This window comes from Saccopteryx bilineata, chromosome 4, assembly GCF_036850765.1.
Source record: "Saccopteryx bilineata isolate mSacBil1 chromosome 4, mSacBil1_pri_phased_curated, whole genome shotgun sequence".
Classification (NCBI taxonomy): Eukaryota; Metazoa; Chordata; class Mammalia; order Chiroptera; family Emballonuridae; genus Saccopteryx; species Saccopteryx bilineata.
The window spans coordinates 59,322,348-59,341,439 of NC_089493.1; the positions used below are offsets into that span (position 1 = coordinate 59,322,348).

The 19,092-nt window shown below is 41.5% G+C and overlaps 1 protein-coding gene across 2 annotated transcripts in view; it reads left to right on the forward strand.

The window, feature by feature from the left end:
- Positions 1-19,092, forward strand: part of RORA (RAR related orphan receptor A) — a 788,307-nt gene that overhangs the window by 665,272 nt on the left and 103,943 nt on the right. Inside the window, exon 1 of one of the 2 annotated variants that reach the window (XM_066274836.1) lies at positions 17,688-17,875. The exons of the other annotated variant lie outside the window; for it this stretch is intronic. Within the exon in view, the coding sequence (XP_066130933.1) occupies positions 17,845-17,875 (31 nt within the window). The 5' untranslated portion in view covers positions 17,688-17,844. Of the gene's footprint in view, positions 1-17,687; positions 17,876-19,092 lie in introns of those variants that run through there. 2 annotated transcript variants of the gene reach the window in all.

Genomic DNA, 19,092 nt, shown 5'->3' on the forward strand with positions numbered 1-19,092 from the left:
AGAAATTTCATTTCCCTCCATATGCAAACAGCCTTTGACTTGTCCCTACTAAGGAATATCACCTCCCTCCCTTCTGTCCAAAATTAAGTTAAAGATTGGTAAAAAAAAAAAAAGATCACTGGCCCATAAACTTTAAATGACAGGACTTCTTAACTTTGCTACAAATACATACATCACATTTGATCATTTTGATCATTTGATATATATCCATAATGCAATTTATTTGCATTGCACTAGAGTGAAATGGAAAGGCTTTTCTCCCCCAGATTGCCCTGGATTGGACACAGGCTTCAAGAGCCTCGCGGATCCTTTGATTTTCTCTTTCTCTCTGATCTGGGTGCTATTGCTTGGTCGTGTGCTGCTTCTGTCTTTGCCTACTTAGTAGCAGCAATAGGAAATGAGCCTTAAAAGTGATAACCCATCATGTTTTTTTTTTTTATTCTGCTGGTCTCATAAAAAACTACCCATCATTTGTTTCATCTCATTTATTGTCGCTCAGTCCCACATTCTTCACCTCCTTACCGTGATTTTCTTTGTGCTGTGGTTCCCAGCCACGGCCTACTTCCTGCTGAATTACACTGCAGCCCAGACAAAACCAAAGAGCACGTCTCTCCCAAAGTTCACTCGGAAGGTCGCCCCTGGTGAGATGGACATTGCAGATGCGCTAGAAAGATTAGAGGCCGCTTTGATAAAAACCTGCGTCTGTTCTTTGCTCCTGGTCCTCAAGAGTGGAAGATCGGATGGCTTTTCATTGCCTTGCGTTATTTAAGAGGTTTGATGAGCAGCTCCCATCAAAATTCCCCACAGAGTCCGGATCATGTGTGTGTGCGTGCGCGCGTGCGTGTCTGCATGTACGTGGATGTGTGTGTGTGTGTGTGTGTGTTAAGCAGCACTGTAGAATGATTGAGATGTTCAAAAGGACCTTGCCAAGTGAGCTCTTTGTAGGGCTCACATTCCATTGGATTGTCCTTCCTTAAAGTCTCTTGGTGGCCTTCTGTTCTGTTTGATGGCAAATTCTGTTCATTCCAGATTGTATGAAATCCCTTTAGCAGCTTCAAACAGCTCTCTTGCCCTGCAGTTTTCCTATTTGGGTGCTGATCACATCAGTCCCTGGACTTTTGTTATTTTCCACCCCTTTGATGGTCTTCCTCCGTTCTTCTGTTTTCTTGGCTTCCACTTTCATCCCCCCTGTCTGTTCTGGGGTGGTGTTATCTATTCATTCAACAGAGTCCAGCCTTTCAGTCCGTGAAGAAAAGGCCATTCCCTCACTCTTCTGACCAAGCTGCCCCAGTGGGTAGTTGATGATTTATATACCTTTCATCACGCAACTTGAGGGGCCCCTCTTTAGTTAGGCAACCACTTTGGTGATGGGATAAGGATTAGTCTGTCATGATTTTGTTTTTATCAACCTCTTCTGTGACTTTCTATTTTTCGTTCAGATGCTGCGGTTTCTGTTACGGCAGGTATTTAATAAATGGCTTCGTCTCTGATCATTGCTGATAAAGAAAGGGAGGCTACCTCATTTCCATCTTACTACTTTCCACAGATATGTATTTATTGACTCTTCCTAGAGTATGACCAGATGGCCAGAATATTGAATAGGAATGAGACCTTGAGGATAATATTTCAGCGTATATGATGATCTCTATTCTGAGATTTGATAAGGCATATACTCTGTTAAGAACACATTTTTGTGCCTTCTAAAATCCTTGCCATAATTATTGCATGTTATTTTTTCCAACTATTTTCATGTTTTATTTCAAAAGTTCTAGTACCAAATACTCTTAATTTTTCAACGGCAATACAACCTGTTAATGGTTCTGTTTCTAAACTAATTCAGTATTTCATACCAAGAAAAGGGTAGTAAAAGCAAAGATCTGAAGGGCAGAAATGTCAAGTGAATATCCCATAAATATGGAAGGAGGTTGGCTTTAAAATTAATCATAGGAACCACTCCCTTATGCTGCTGGAAAATACATGTGATACAGCCTGCCTGGACCCCACCTTCATCTAAATGGACAAAATATTAAAATTTATTTTCATTTTTTTAAAAAATGTATTGATTTTTGGCCCTGGCCAGTTGATTCAGTGGTAGAGTGTCTGCCCAGCATGTAGATGCCCTGGGTTCAGTTCCCAGTCAGGGCACACAGGAAAAGCATCCATCTGCTTCTTCATCTCTCCCCTCCCCTTTCTTTCTCTCTCTCTCTCTCTCTCTCTCTCTCTCTCTCTCTCTCTCGTCCCTTCCCACAGCCATGGCTAGATTGGTTCCAGCAGGTTAGACGGGCTCAATGGCCTTCACCTCAGGCACTAAAAATAGCTCAGCTGCCGAGCAATGGAGCAACACCCAGATGGGCAGAGCATCGCCCAAGAGGGGGCTTGCCAGGTGGATCCCAGTCAGGGTGCATGTGGTAGTCTGTCTCTCTACCTCCACCACCCCCTTCACTTAATAAAAGAAAAAATATATATTGAATTTAAAGAGAGAGAAATAAAAACATATCACTTTGTTGTTCCACTTATTTATGCATTCATTGGTTGATTCTTGTATGTACCCTGACCAGGGATCAAACCCACAACCTTGGCATATCAGGATGAAGCTCTAACCCCCTGAGCTACCAGGCTAGGGCTAAAATTTATTTTCAAAGTACGTTAATGGAAAAGCAAGGCACAATAAAAAAAAAAGAGAGATAATTTCAAAACACATTGATAACTTCTAAGGCCAATGTCATAATAGGAATCAGGGCTCTTAAAAACATGCCATATAGGCCCTGGCCGGTTGGCTCAGTGGTAGAGCATCGGCCTGGCGTACAGAGGTCCTGGGTTCGATTCCCGGCCAGGGCACACAGGAGAGGCGCCCATCTGCCTCTCCACCCCTCCCCCTCTCCTTCCTCTCTGTTTCTCTCTTCCCCTCCTGCAGCTGAGGCTCCATTGGAGCAAAGATGGCCCGGGCGGTAGGGATGGCTCCTTGGCCTCTGCCCCAGGTGCTAGAGTGGCTCTGGTCGCGGCAGAGCGACGCCCAGGAGGGGCAGAGCATCGCCCCCTGGTGGGCAGAGCGTCGCCCCCTGGTGGGCGTGCCGGGTGGATCCCAGTCGGGCGCATGCAGGAGTCTGTCTGACTGTCTCTCCCCGTTTCCAGCTTCAGAAAAATACAAAACAAACAAACAAACAAAAAAAACATGCCATATATCTTATCACACTGAGAAGACTGGAAACTATGAAACCACTACCGTATGAGCAGGCTTGTTTTCTGTAGCTTGTTAGGAGGTCCAGTTAATTAACAATTAATTGGTAATTTATCAGTGGCATACTTTTATTGAATTTAATAGGGTGACATTGGTTAATAAAATTATATAGTTTTCAGGTATACAATTCTATAATACATCATCTGTTACTCTATTGTGCACTCACCACCCCCCAAGTCAAGACTCCTTCCACCACCATTTATCCTCCCTATACCCTCTTCGACTATTGGTGGTATATGTTTAAAGAGTAAGTAAATTATTTCTTGTGGAAAGAATGAATAGATAATATAAAAAAGTAAGCCCTGGCTGGTTGGCTCAGCTGTAGAGCATCAGCCTGTAGAGCATGGTGTGTGTAAATCCTGGGTTTGATTCCTAGCCTGGTGTGTGTAAATCCTGGGTTTGATTCCTAGCCAGGGCCCACAGGAGAAGCACCCATCTGCTTCTCCTCCTTTTCCCCCTTCCTCTCTCTCTATCTCTCTCTCTTCTCCTCTCACAGCCAAGGCTACACTGGAGCAAAGTTGGCCTGGGCACTGAGGATGGCTCCATGGCCTTCACCTCAGATGCTAGAATGGCTCCAATTGCAGCAGAGCAATGCCCCAGAGGGGTCGAGCATCGCCTCCTGGTGGGCATGCCAGGTGGATCCTGGTTGGGTGCATGCAGGAGTCTGTCTGTCTGCCTCCCCCCACCCCCACCCCCACTTCTCACTTCAGGGAAAAATACCAAAAAAAAAAAAACGTAGAACCAAAAGGAAGATATAATTGGTAACCAAAAACTTCTGAAAAAGTATAAGACAGCCTCGTGTTTAACTGTCAAAACTCATCCACGGAAAACTTTCCTTATACTTGCCAATTCCTCAAAATATAAATTCTTAAAAATAGGAAATACATTGTTAATGTCTAACATGTGGCAACATTTACCCAGCACTAGACTGAGAATCGAAATCCTGGCTGATGGTGCAGCTCTGCCATTAGCTGTGTGACTCAGGCTAAGCTACAGAACCTCTCTGAGCTCCACTTACCCCATCTGTGAGTGGAAATAAGCATCCCTCCTTGACTGTTGTCTTTCCCAGCATTTGTGTCAGTTTTTAGCCTTTAAACTGCGTTCTCATTAACAACAACAAGACAATGTAATAGTAATGAAGATGATGATAAATTTAATAGCAATTTAGAGGTAATCATGTGATTTTAATGCAAAAAGCACTATTCTGGAGCCCAGACAATACTTGGAGTGAAAGCAAGAGAAATTTGAAAGCATGGCTCGTCCATGAACAGCAGGGGCTTCCCCCCTTCCTCCTTCTAGCCTGGAGCAGAGAGAATTCATCTCAGCAGCATTGGTTCCTGTGCTGTGGCTCTGCACAAGGTGGCTCTATCCTGGCAGATGTACAGGCAGCGGTTTCCATGACTCTAATAAATTAACTAGTGTTCACAGATGTTTTGTAGCTACCCTGGAAGCAGGCTAGCAGTTTTAAAAAAGAATTGTTACAGCCGTGAAGAAGATGTCGTATCATGTGTGTACATGTACAAAGTGTACTTTTAAAAACCAGTCTCTTCACCTGCGTTGAGTGAAAACAGTGCCAAGATGTGCCTATGTTATTCTTTTTCTTTCTTTTCCTATTGAACTTACTTTCATTGCTACCCTTTCCTTCTCTTGAATTCTGGCAGGTTAAACCTCCTATCAATAGCAATTGCTATTGTATAAATAGCAAGTATCTTAATATAATTAAATATATTTAAACCTCAGCTCTGAACACTCAAAATTCAAGTAAACATTTATAAAAAACATTGTAACTTTAAAAAGAAAGGGATGTATTTGAACAGTGTTTTATTTTATTGATATTTGGCTAATATTAGAATTGAAATACTGGTGTATAAAACTGTTATTCCTACTAGGAAAAGCTCTTTAGTTTTTCAATAGGCTTCAGAGCATTGCATACTACAGATGGACTAAAACCTTGATTATAAGGTCTTAATTAATGAAGGTTATTATTTCAGGTATGTATATCCAGATATATATACCCATTCACGAATAGTATTAGAAACTGAGATATCCTATATAAATTAATTGTCTGGAGTGTATCTCTGTAAGTGCCTGAGCTACTTCACTTGCTGTGTAGGAGAGGGAGAGTTTCGGAGTATATTATGTAAGTCTGTCTTCTTAGAGTTCATGGGTTAATCCAATCTTAATGTTTCAGACTCATTATAAATATTAATTGTTATGATATGTACAGCATGCAGTAATACAGGTTACCCTCAGAGTCCCTGGAGGTGTGGCTGGTTGTTTACCCCTATGCCAAAAGACACTCCATGCTGCCATACTTTTCCAGTTCACATATCTAACTTTTTATCATTTTTAAAATCTCTTCCTTCAATATTTATTGTGTATCCTTGCTCCTGGGAGCAGAACTCTCTACTCCCTTCTGCTGTGTTTTTATATATATATTTTTTTGTACACTGGAAAATCAGATCTCAGGGTTGTCAGAATTGTACCTTACATAAGAGTAAATGGTCTCTGAGTGACCCCAGAGGGATCTTTTAAAGCACAGGTACAAACTTTAGTTCTTAAAATTTTAGTGGTATCTTTGTGGAACTTTCTCTGCTTTTCTTTTTTCCTTTCATCCATCTTTCTTTCCTTTTATTTCCCCTATCTTTCTGTTTTTCCCATGTTCCATTTTATAATGCTTTCAAATGAGAGATCTGTAATTATAAAAAGAGTTATAGCAATTATTTATACTTCTTTGATAGCAGTTCTAATCTAGTATCATTTAATGAACCATTGGCTCATGTAGTGAATATACTGGAACCTACCCACCTTGTACTATATCTTAATGGCATTTTTTTGCGGCATAAGCAAGGGTAGTACTTTTTAACTTCCTTTTTCAAATATCTCATACAGTGTCTCATCCACAATCTGTTTCCAGAAAATATCTAATGATTAACCGAGATATCAAAATAATTTTCATGCACAAGCTACATACAAATGAAACTTTCTAAGAGCTATACTTGTCTTTCATATTCTGGAAACGTTTCTGTGCTTTTCACACCTTGGTTTAAAAAAAAAATCAAGAAAGACCAAGTTGAACATAAATGATTAAGAAAATAACGTGTAAAATGAGCTAACAAGCAAAATGAAGACAGACTCATAGAGAGCAGGCTGACCGCTGCAGGGCGGTGAGGAGTTGGGGAGTGGGTCGGGGTAGAGAGATTGAGCAAGAAAAGACAAAAAAAAAAAAAGAAAAAAAACTGGACAACAGTGTGGTGATTGCCAGGGGGAGGGGAAGTGGGGGGAGGTAGAGGAGGGTATAAGGGGATAAATGGTGATGGAAGGACACTTGACTTAGGGTGGTAAACACCCGATAAAGTGTACAGATGATGTGTTTGTGGAATTGTGCACCTGAAACCCGTCTAGTTTTGTTAATCAGCATCACCCCAATAATTCAATAGAAAGGAATACAGTATGTAAAGTAGCTGAAAATAGAACTCCACATAGATATGAATTCAAGTACACTGCAGCTTTCTTATGGAATTATTTTGTTGACGGAGGAATTTGCAGCTCATGGTTAGAAACCCTTTAATTCAAATTCATTCATTTCAACAATAGCATTTATTGAATGCCTGCTGGGCCTCACCAGGGATGCACAGGCTTATCAGACACAATCTCAGGAAACAGACATTTTGGCCAGAATTTCAAGGTTGCTGTGAGTCACAGCCCAGCTGCCATATGTTAGAAGCATTCCCCCAGTTAAAACTGAAAGCTTTCACGTGTAGTTGAAGTTGTTCTTAAACTAGTCTTGCTTCTATTAGAACAATCCCAAGTATTTCATGTTCTGGGAAGAAATCTGGAGAAGTGGTGTCATAATGTTTTCCTGTTCCCTGACAAGTCATTCAATAGCCCTGTCCAAGATCATTTAAAATAGCCTGGAAATAATCGGAAGTGATGTGCCTCTGTGGAAAACACTTGGAGGATGCCTGTCGGCAAATGATGTTTTAAACCCTAGGTTTAATTTAGACTTGTTGTTGAGTTCCGCATAAGACTTCATGTGTTTTAAAAACTGTCATCTCAAGAAAAGTTAATATAAATGTAAGCTAGGAAACAATGAAAGTTTTATAGAAAATAAGGGTGATTGATTCTGAGGTTTTACCTATCTGTTCTGCTTTGTAATCAAATACTCAGAATTAACATCTCTCCCTCCCTCCCATTATCTTGCTTTGTCAATGAATCATCACGTTTTGCATTTACTAAAGACCAATAATCTTAAATAGTATCACTTAATCATAGCTGATCATGATCATCATAATTTTGTAAGACAATCATATGGATGTATTTTGAGTGATGAAATCATAATAGATTTATTGTAGCTTCTTTTGTTTACGTAGCTTCTTTTCCACTGTCTTTTAGCATTTAGATGATCTTGTTAGCTTGAGTCACACACAGGATTGTGATAATTTTATAGAAATTATTGATTTTATTGCCTTGAAATCTTAATGGACATAATGGATTTCAGGCAAAATTATAATATGCTCATCAATTAAATTTAATTCCTTGTTTTTTTCAGAAGTATTTGAAAGAAAACTCTTGTTTCGAGAGAGTATAAACTCAGTTACATTGTTGAAGAATAACTTTAAAACATTCAGAAAATATTTTTAATTGGAATAGATAAATTATCTGTTCTCATGTAGACATATTTATAGTATATAGTATACATAACCTTTGATCCTGAAGAGTGGCTAGATTGACAGAGTTTTAAAACATCTACTTCTAAAGTGAATGAAAAGTTCTTTTAACTGTTTGGGTTCCCTGAGTACATAACACCATACACACAGAAAACAAGGTGATTTATTGATTAGTTGACAAAAATATTAGGAGCACAACAGTCTCACAGGTACCTAACCCTAAGGGCAATGATATAGTATTCACTAATTCATTGATCCCAGTGACTTTATAGAACATATCTACCTCAAATAACAAGAATTGACAATAGGTAAATAGATATCTGACAATATCAAGTGCTGGTAAGGTTATGTAGCAACTGAAACTCTTGTACATTGCTAATAAGAAGGCAAAACAGCACAGCCACCCAAGAAAACCCTTTGACATTTCTTATAGTTAAACTTCTATATCCCATATAATCTAGCAGTCTCATTCTTAGATATTTGCCCAAGTAAAAAGAGAACTTACATTCATACAAAAACCAGTACGTGAATTTTCATAGCAGCTTTTTTGGTGATTGTTAAAATATGGAAATGACCTGAATGGCCTTCAATTAGGGAATGAGTAAACTGTGGGGTGGACTATTATTACTCAACAATAAAAAGAAACAAATTATTGATATGCTCAACAATATCGAGTGCATCTGAAATGCATTTGCTAAGGGGAAGAAATCAGAGTCAAAAGGCCATGTAATATATTATTCCACTTCAGTGATATTGTTTAAAGGTAAACTATAGGAATAGAAAAAAGATCTATGGTTGCCAGGGTGTGGGAAAGGGGAGGAAGTTGGCTACAGAGGAATTTGGGAGGAGAGGGGAGGTGGAACAGTTCCACATCTTGATTCTGTTGGTGGTTGTGCAGTTAAAAACCTTTGTCAAAACTTGACAAACTGTACATAAAAAGAGTGAGCTTTACTATATTTAAATTTGATTTTAATAGCAGATGAAAAAAACAGATCTGAAGAATAAATCAATATACCAAAAAAAGAAAGTTCTTCTAGTTTTCCATAGTAACATCAGAAAATACCATTAAAACAGAGTACTTCCTTTGTTTTACTATAGTTCTGGTTGATAAACACTATGTAGTAATTTATGTTACACTATGAATTGAGCAGTGGATGCTGTGATATAAAACACATTTTCTTTCCTTTTGTTTTGTAATGCTTAAATATAACATGGTTCTTATTATTTGTTTACAGGAAATGGTGTCTTACTATTTTTGACAAGTGGTGAAATCTGCAAACTATACAATAATTCTTATATGTGCATTATTCATAAGAGGACAAAACTTTTATTTGAACTACCAGTTAAATGGCATTTTGACCTTGGAATAAGAGAAAACATAATGTTACTTATCTTGAGTATGTACAATTATTCAATGATAGACAGCCGTCAGATATGGATGGTGTTTCTGCTCATGTCTTTTGAGGCAGGAAGAGCTACCATATGATTCTTTGAGTGTTTAACAATTCTGGTATTTCCTTTTTTTATTCTTCCTTGTGTGTAATGTCTTTGCCACATTACCTCTGTCATAGTTCATATTTCATTTATCAAGGAGCAAAGATGTTGTAAATGAACTCATCATTACATTGTAGTTAATGAAAATCAGTTTTGTTATACAATAGGTACCCTAGCCTTTGGAACTATAGGCTAGTTGGATTATCCAAGACCACTACTGTACTTAAGCCTTTATAACAAATTCAATAATGCATATCCATAGTTTCTCAATAATACCTTTGCTTATACAAAGCAAGTCACTCTTTCTCACTTGTATTATGACATTTTAAAAGTTACTTTATGTATATTTTACTTAAGATGTGTTGTCAAAACATCTCAAGGCTATATGTGTACTATGGCTTTATATAAATAACAATGCCGTGCATGACCATAGTCAATAAATCTAGACAACTGTTTTTCGAAAGTGCATTGAAAATTAAGTGGCTGTGCTTAAGATGGTTATACTAACAAAGCCACTTGGATGATTAAAATAGGTAAAGGAAATGCTATATTATATGACAGTTTACAAAACCTTTATGAAAAGAGCAGCAGTGATTTGGTTGTAGATATAAAAACAGTAAATATTTCTATCTTGTGTTTTTTCTAATAGCATGAACTATTAAATCATGATTTTTAAAGTTTTTCATAGATTTATTGTTTTGCTTGGAGTCTTCTAGAAATTGAACATTAGCTTTTGTAGTTGTTAGTTTCCTTGCAGTCCTCTAACATGCCATTGCCAGTAATAAGAGTTGTTTAATTATTCCAAAATAGGAAAGAATTCTCCTCAAGAGTTAATGTAATGTGTAGCAAGTGTTTCTTAAATGTACAAATGACAACTCTGTTTTCAAACAGGATAATTACAACCATGTACAGTATGTTTCTTCATTAGTAAGTAATTAAATAATTTACTAAATTGTGCAATAATTCATAATGACACATGCTCACCCTACTCCATTACAGGAGTTGGTGATAAAAGAATGTCTTGCACACATGCCTAAACTGTATTAATTAGAGTAGTAATTTTTGATTCTTGAAGAAGTCAGTTTTGCCATTTTTAAAATATTGAGTAGTGCTCAATGTAAGGAAACATCATGAAAACTTTGAGACTGGTAGCATCGTGGTTAAGGGTGCACACCCTGGAATCAGTTTATGTAGTTTGTTGTTATGGTTTCACTGCTAACCAGCTTTGTGTTCTTGGGCAAGTTACTTCATTTCTCTGTGCCCTAGTTTCCTCATCTAAAAAAAGAGAATTTAGGGTAAATTAATGTTACCAAGAGCATAAAAGAAGTGTCTGCACAGAGTCTCTCCCCAGGCATTGTTAACCAATAGGAGAGGTAAAGTCAGCAACAGCTGCAGTGATGTCTAATTATTGGAAAGTCTTTTGATTTTGGGAAATTATCTTTGGGGACACAAAGTTTAACCGGATATTCAAAAATCTAATGTGAATTTTGGAGTCTCTGAATGGAATACCTAATTTAATCCATCTCCATTTTATAAAATGTAAGAATTGTTTTTAATTCAAGAGATGGGTACAGACTGTTTTGTTTGTTTTTTTAAATGTTAGTCTAACATATTTAGAACAATTTAACGTTTTTTATTAAGACAGAAAAAAATATATACCCAGGCCTATTCTTGTTTCAGTATTCACAGCTTATTTCCCTAGTGTAGGCCAGAGCGTAAATAATACGGATACCTCTAAGAGCTGAGAATAGACTTCTGGCCAGACACTATCGGCCCAATGAATCCCGTCCTATCGGCTGGAGCTTAGATGCGAGCATCTGAACCACTGTTGACATGTGGCACAACTGTCTGAAATGTCAATAGTTATAAAATGAGTATTTCATAATGCAGAATAATTGATTACTTTGCTTGACTGAACAGAAACATATTTTCTCTGAGAAGGCGAAATAATTCCAGCATTCGCTCCTAAGAAGGCTCGGAGCCGCAAGCCTTAGATTCCCCAGTGAAGCCGCGTTACTCTGGGGTCCTTAATCATGCAGGACAAAAAAAGGGGGAAACCATCTGTAACTGCTTATCTTTTCTCCATTATTTGAAAATATATTTTTAAGATCGGTTTTAAAACAAATAAATAAGATGTGGCCTATATACGACGCATCTATATCAATGGAACTGTCTCAGATAATTTTTAGAATTGAAATGGATGAGATACAAAATCAAATAACATTCAGTTTATCTTGTTCATCCTAAAATACTTTGCTTACTTTTTTTTCTCTGATGAAATAACACCCATTTCCAGTTTTATTCTTCCTCGGTGTGCTGTGATGTGAAACTCTTTTTGCTCTATGTGTTTTATTAAGTGTAATTTAACTTTATGACTACCAAACCAACTATTAATCCTTACAGTAAGTCAATGAAATTGGCAAGCCGAAAGGAGATTTATTTTCTAAAGCACAACTCCCTTCTTCTGCCCTCAGTTATTTTTCAAAACTCGTTCTCTAAATATGTATACTTTGCAAATCTCTGTAGTAGGCACTTGGAGGGAAAGCAGAAGAAATAACTATGACCTGTATGATGTTCTTTCTCCCCTTCCTGTCTCTATGTAGTTTACATTACTATAAACCTTCACCACTCGTTGTTCCTTAAAGAAGAAATGCATTTTCTGTCTCGGTGCTTTACCTGCATTCTTCCCTCTTTCTAAGATGCCCATTATTCCTTTTTCTGTCCACTAAGATTCAGTTTGTCCTTCCAGGTCTAGTTCAAGTAGTACCTCCTCCATGAAGTCCTTTGTTTCATGAAGTTTAAGATTAACCCTGCACCAAGTAACCTTTCTGATTCTTGGCTTACGTAACACCTTATTTTTGGAATGCTTAAGATTATGTGTCACACAGTCTGCCTTACATTATCAACATTGCATTTATTTTCCTACTAGATTGCAAGCTCCCTGAGGGTAGGTCTGACATCTTAATCTTTTCTCTTCCCTCTCTATGTCCTAGCACAGTGTAATGCACAAAAGGTCTTTATTGATGTGTGCTGGTTGGGACCTTACACTCTTACAGAAAACAAGATATAAAAAAGCTTATACTCTTATAAGAAATTAGACATAAAAAAGTGAGATCATGGATCCCTTGGGCCATGGGGTAATTCAATTTTTATTCATCTTTGTGTTCCCAATAATTAGGTACTTAATAAATGCTTGTTTTATATATACACATTTTAAAATTGCAGAAAGCTTAGCAAAATGCATGCCGATAGTCATTTTAACACATCTTTTTTACGGTCAATAATTTATGCCAGGCACAGACTCTGTGTGTACAATAATGTAGGGGCTGGTGGTGGGGGCAGTGATGGTATTTCCATTTGTAAGCCCTACTAAGTGAGAATCACTCTGTCTCTCTTTTAAATTTACTCCTCCCAGTGGCCCTATAAGGCTCTACTATTCTTATTTTCCATAGGATAAAACAAAGGTTAGCTCAAGATCACTCAGCTAGTGAGTGGAATGAAGACTGGTTTTGAGCCTGGCTTTTTCTGATGCCAGCAGTCATCCTATATACCCTGGAGTTCAGCAGAAGAAAGAAGGCTCTGAGATTGGACATGGTGCGGCAGAGATAAACAGATGAAGGTGTTCCTGAGGAGTGGATGGGACATGACTCGAAATAGTTATGGGATGTTTAAATTGCAGGAGACCTTGGAGGTCTGTTCCCATTCCTTCATTCCACAGGAAAGGGGTCTGATAACCTGAGAGGTGAAGTGGCTTGCCCAAGGTGACACAGGAAGCAAATGGCAAGTGTGAAACTTGAACCCAGGTCTCCAAGTTGTGAGCTCACTTCTCTTTTTCATATTCTTTTAACTAACACAGCCATAATTTCCTAAATGGCTTGTTGCACTGCCAGCTGTTGGAGCGGGGTGAAAACACCCCATAGGAACAGAAGGGTCGGAAGTCTCGGCCTCTGACGTGCATTTCCTTCCTTGCTGCCTTGGCAGGTGTGTGTGTCATGAGGCACCTGCTGCCCACCTAATCTGTGGAGGTTGCTCAGGTCTGGGTGCCTGTGAACTTGACCCTTTCCCTCGTTGCGATGGTTACAAAACATCTGCAAGTTCTTGAATTTCCTAATAGATGTATGAGACATGTGCTCCCAGAAATCTCAGAATCCCTTTACCATTGTCCAAATCACCCAAATCTTTCACCTTCAACATCCCATTACACTAAAAGCCACACTAGTGATTTGCAGCCATGTATCAACTGTGCAGGGCAAAGTGCCACGCAAACGTCATTGCAGTGGGCATCCAGACACTGCCTCCCTTTAGGGATGTTCAGACTGACTCAGGGAACTGACTTCTCTATAGGGTTTCTACAGCCAGGATCAGCTGATTAGTAAGCTTCTCAAGATTGGGGCTATTGTCTAGCTCTTGTTTGATTTTCCAGTGTAGTGGCCAGGCACATAATAGGAATTCAGTAAATGTGGTTGATTATGTGAAATGTGTGTGTATAAAATTGAAGATGTGTCTCACCACCAAAATACAATTTATTTCACCCTATTCCATGGACTATGTATGTATATGCATACCTGCATGTACATTTAAATCTGGTTTAAAGCTTGAATAAAACAAGCTATGTTAATCTGTTAATCCCCTCTCCCTTAACACATAAATGGGGGGGGGGGGCGCGGTCAGAGCTCTGTAAATTTTGGTGTCCAGGTCTCATCAGTACTATTTCATTTATAATCGTTCTTTTATGAAGCACTGGTTCCTTTGAGACTCAAAATTAAGTAAGGCTGTGATCGACTGTAAGTTTGTGCATTCTCTGTAGTTTCCCAAGCAGTCTAGCTTAGAACTCTCTGGGTCTGTCCCTGTTTTGGTCTGTGGGAGACCTGGTCCCCTGCCTCTGTGTCAGCCAAAATGGCCCAGCTTCTACAGATCCCAGTGCAGTGGTGGCCCAGGATGCAGCTGAGTCGAGCTACCTAGGACCACATTAACCTTTCACTGATCCCTTTCTTGTTCAGCTAGAAAGAAATTAATTGAATTAGCAAGCTGCCACACACTGGAGAGAGAATCAGGGCCCCGGTGAGACAGAACCATGGAGCCAAAATGCTCCCTCGTGTTCATCAGCAAACTTTGAAATCATCTTTGTACCAGAAGCCACTTGCCGACTCGTGTCAACCTTTGGTTTGCCATTCTCCCCTGTAGCATTGTAGTTGTGATTCAAAGTGGTAAATCAGAGATCAGACCCCCATTTGTAAGAAAAACAAATATGCTCTCATAAAATCAAGTGTCATTTCTTTGTTTAAATTCTGAAAGTATAAAGATTGGTATCAATTTACAGATTACACTCCAGTTTAGAACCCTCTCATAGGCATTTGGGAACAGCCTGACATCAGAAGTGTCTGTCCACTTCCCTGCTCAGGGACAGATCCAATGTGAAACCCAGCACATAGGGACACTATGTGGGGCTGTCACCAACTCTAGAGGACCCTGTGCTGAATTACATGTGTGCCTTCTTTTTCTGATTAGCCAACAGAAACATTTGAGTTGAGAGTTAATGTATAATATAATCTCATTCATGTTAAAGAAGTCTCATTTCATTTAATTATCTTCACACGAGCAATTGTCTTTTTTCTAGAACACTTAATAAAATAATTTTAATGAAAAGAATATATCGCTTAACACTGTTCCCCCCAGTAGGTATTCCATAAACATTTATTTAATATAATCTAAGTAATTATTCCTACATTTTAATATATAGATGGTAAAAAGTTTGCACTGAAATATGCAACATTTATGGCTCCAACTCGATAGTATTGAAGGAAGATATGGATCCTTTTATTCCTGATTTATTTTGTTCAGGATTTATAATTCCATAGAAAATTTGTATTTCAAGAGGGTTTTTTTTAAACTTTCAAAGCTTTACAAGAGCTTGGTATTAACATAAAGAACAATATATACCCTGGGTTAAAGGCTGAAGACATTTCATAGTCATGTTACAAATAGCATCCAGCCACATAAGAAAGTTAAGACAACATATGCAATTCTGTTGCTCATTAGTTATAGGATAAGAATGAAATACATTTCTAAAGGGCAAGGTCAGTATTACATTATCCTGAAAATGTCTTTGTTGAATAAATGTGTAAAATATTTCAAATAAGTATTTTGAGATTATATTTCTGTTGGGGACATACCTATAGGTGAATGATTCTGCTACATGTAACTGCAGGGGCACATGTCACATCACATGTCGTTCCCAATTACCGATTTCATTTGAAATGGTCTGGAAATAAAGACCAATTACTAGTAATATAAGACTATTTACCTAGGAATCAGATGTCTGACAGGCAGTCTAGAGCTAATGGATTTGGTCATTTTCAAAGCATTATTTTCTAAAGCAGGATACTGTTTGAAAGTAATGTTGTGAATTTTCAGAGTTTATATTTGCATTCATTTGCGATGAGTATTGAAGAACATACCTATGAGTGTGCAGTCTCTGATGGTTTCCCATCCTGTAACAGTATTAAAAAAAAAAAAAAGAAAAATGGTACCTGGGACCTACCTGCAGGATAGCTTGGCAGAAGCCTTTCTCGTTAAAGTCCTTAGCACAAGGGAGATCAAGAACCAAATATGAATGACGATGTCAGGGTAACTGAGGGGTGTTGCCTCACTGTGAGATACAGTTGCATCATGGGAACATGGTGTGATTTAATTTCATAATTGTAAACATCACAAAGGGTATGGTTGATTCATTTGAAACTCTTGTTCACTTCGCTATGGCTGTACAGCTGAGTTAACATGGGTAGGTCTTGGCTTCGTACTTTTATGACTTCTTTTCCTATTTTTGTGGTTTTATTTGGAAAAAAATTCTAAAGGAAAAACTGCGTTAGGATGACTTTAGCTGAAGTCAAACTTTTGTAAAACTATGGTTTAAGGTACAATGAAATTTCTTGACCTTCTAAATCAGACGTCTGTGTATATTTTGTCTTGAAGAAGGAGTAGGGTGGGCAGTTTATGTTTCTAGCTTCCTGCAGTGCTGACTGTCTCCGTATTTTAAATTATGGCCCAGCTCTGGCAGCAAGGACAACTCAGTTATACGGAAAAAATTCTAGGACTCTGCTTGTTTAATCACCATGAGTGCAACACCGAATAACCATCTAATATTTTAAGTTGTAAATGGAAACAGACCATCAGGAAAGAAAGCAGGATTGAAGGAACAATAGTAGGTATGCAGACTTGATTTTAGATCATTTTTTTCTGTTATGCTCAATACCACAAACACGCTTGGTAAAATTTGAAATTATGCAGACTATGGATATGTAGCATCTGAAATTCATAGTAAAGAGATTCATCTGATAATAATGTCATGATTTTAGTTTCCATAAAGCCAATTAAAAGAATTAAGCTTCAAAGTTTGGCAGGAATTAAGTCTAGTTGCAAGTTAGAATTCACGAAGTTGACCTTCAGAGGTCTTTTATTTTTTCCTTTTCCTATCCAAAATACCACAAAGTTTTTGTTAGGATGTGAAAACTAGAGCCTTTTCCACTTCTGGATGGGTTCTCGGAGATGGGACCCAAGATATGGAAGAGCCTGGGAATTTAGTGGCCCAAGTTGGCTGGCTCCTGGAGTTCTTCTACCAGGTGTCAGTGGTTGGGGCGGAGAGGGATAAGGAAGAAGTAATTGTAAACCAGGACCTTAGTTGTTGGTGTGATGATGGTTACTAATACTTGTGCGGGCGGAGTTGCCCCTACCCCCCGTTGAGTCCCTCAGGAAAGATTTGGGAAGCGCTTAGTTCACTCCCCGGGGTGGTTCCGATGGTTACGTTCTCCACGGATCTGGGGGGGGGGGGGGCTCTACCTCCCGAATAGAGTTGGGCCGCTCTGGAAAATTGGTAATGAGGGGACTACAGCCCCCGCCTCAGACCAAACCCGTCTTTTCCGCCAACCAGCCGGAGCGTTTAACACCCTTGAGGGTTCAGGGAAGGGAGCGGGATATTGGCCTTGGGTTACCTGCCTCTCGCCCAACCCGACAGGGGAAGAAAGTGGTCAGGCGTGAGTTCCGCGGAGTGCAGCGTGCAGGAGGCGCCCGGGCGGCCACAGGTACTCGCGAAAGCGAGGAGAGGGCCGGGGGCGCGGACGGCCAGCCCTGGCCTTGAAGCGCCCGCCTAGCCACCGCTCACCTGCCCGCGGGGGCGGGGCGGGCGCGGCGCTCAGGCGCGCCTGCCTCCCGCTCCCGCCTCCCGCCTCCCGCCCGGGGAGGAAGCGGAGGGGCGCGGTGTAAACAGAGCGGCGGCCGTGATGTCAGCCGGTCACATGGAGCCTCTTATGGCTCGGGATGGCTCTCGGCGGGCGGGCAGCTGCGGCAGCTGCTGCTGTGGCTCGGGCGGCGGCGGCGCGGCGGCGGCAGAGGGGGCTCCGGGATCGGACCATCCGCTCTCCCTGCGCTCTCCGCACCGCGGCTTAAATGATGTATTTTGTGATCGCAGCGATGAAAGGTGAGCCCAGGCGCCCCGCCGGGGGCCGGGTGGGCTGGCGGCTCCGGGGGGCGGGGAGGCGGGCGCGCAGGGGGAGGGGTGGGCGCGCCTGCCGGAGCGCACGTACTGCCCGGGGCTGGCCGCCGGAGCCCAGCCGGGGCCTTCTGGGCCAGCGCGGCGGCGCCACCTGAGCGCGGCCCCGGGATCTGCCTGCCTCTTGTTGAGGGCAAAGGCGCACGCGCTGGGCCCCCTGTCTTTCGTCCCGTCCGGCTCCTGTCAGTTGCCCGGGTCCGCCTGGCACCTGGCGGGGCTCCCGGAAGAAACTTTGCCGGCAGTAGCCGCGCTTCTGGAAGGGAGGGGAGTGTCTGTGGAGCTCGGAGGAAGCCGGGGGGCGCCCGCGGCGGGTCCCCAAGGCCCGCACCCCGGACAGCTCCGGCCTACGTAGGGAGGCTCTGCAGCCGGGCCGGGCCGGGCCGTGCTGGCGCGCGAGCGCGATGTCCTCCCTGGGGACTGGTCAGCGCCCCAGGCCTTGAGCCCTCCCGCCTGAGCGGCCCAGCAGTCCCGAGCGGCCGCCCGCCCCGGGGAGTGCGGCCAGCCCGCACCGCATCCTGCTGCGGCCACTTCCGAAAGTGCCCGGGCCCCAGTCAGAAGGGCTTCCAAAGCGTGCTGGCCGCAGCCGCCGCGCGCCCCTCCGCACTGGATACTTCGGGGGGTGGATTTGCGGGCAGTAGGAGGTTAGATGGCGGTGAGGGCCGAGCAGCGCGGGTTAGTTGCGGCCAAGCCTACCCACCCGGCCTTCGCCCCGATCGGGATTCCGTCACCAGCCTGGTGGCAGGATGGCAGAGGACACTAGTTGAAGAGAGGACTAACTGGAGGGCCTCCCAGGTGAGGAAGGAAGAAACCAGGGCAAGTCAAGGAAGTTTCTCATGGAAAAGCCAAAGTTTGGAGGTTTGCAGGAAGTCGCCCGTGCCGCCCGCCCGGGGAAACCGAGACACTCTCAGGACCGGTGCAAACAGCCCGGGAGACACTCAGCGCGCAGCACGCGCCCGCTCGCGCAGCAGCAGGTTTCTCCCGCAGATAATCTGCCCGAGCGGCTTCGCAGACCCCGCCGCGGGAGCGGGGATTTAGAGCCCCATCTGTTTGCCGCGGACAGGGCTTCCCTAATGCGCAGCATTTTTGCAGATCTAGACTGTCCTGCGGGCTCTGCCATCCGCACGGGCGCCGCTCCTTAAATGTTT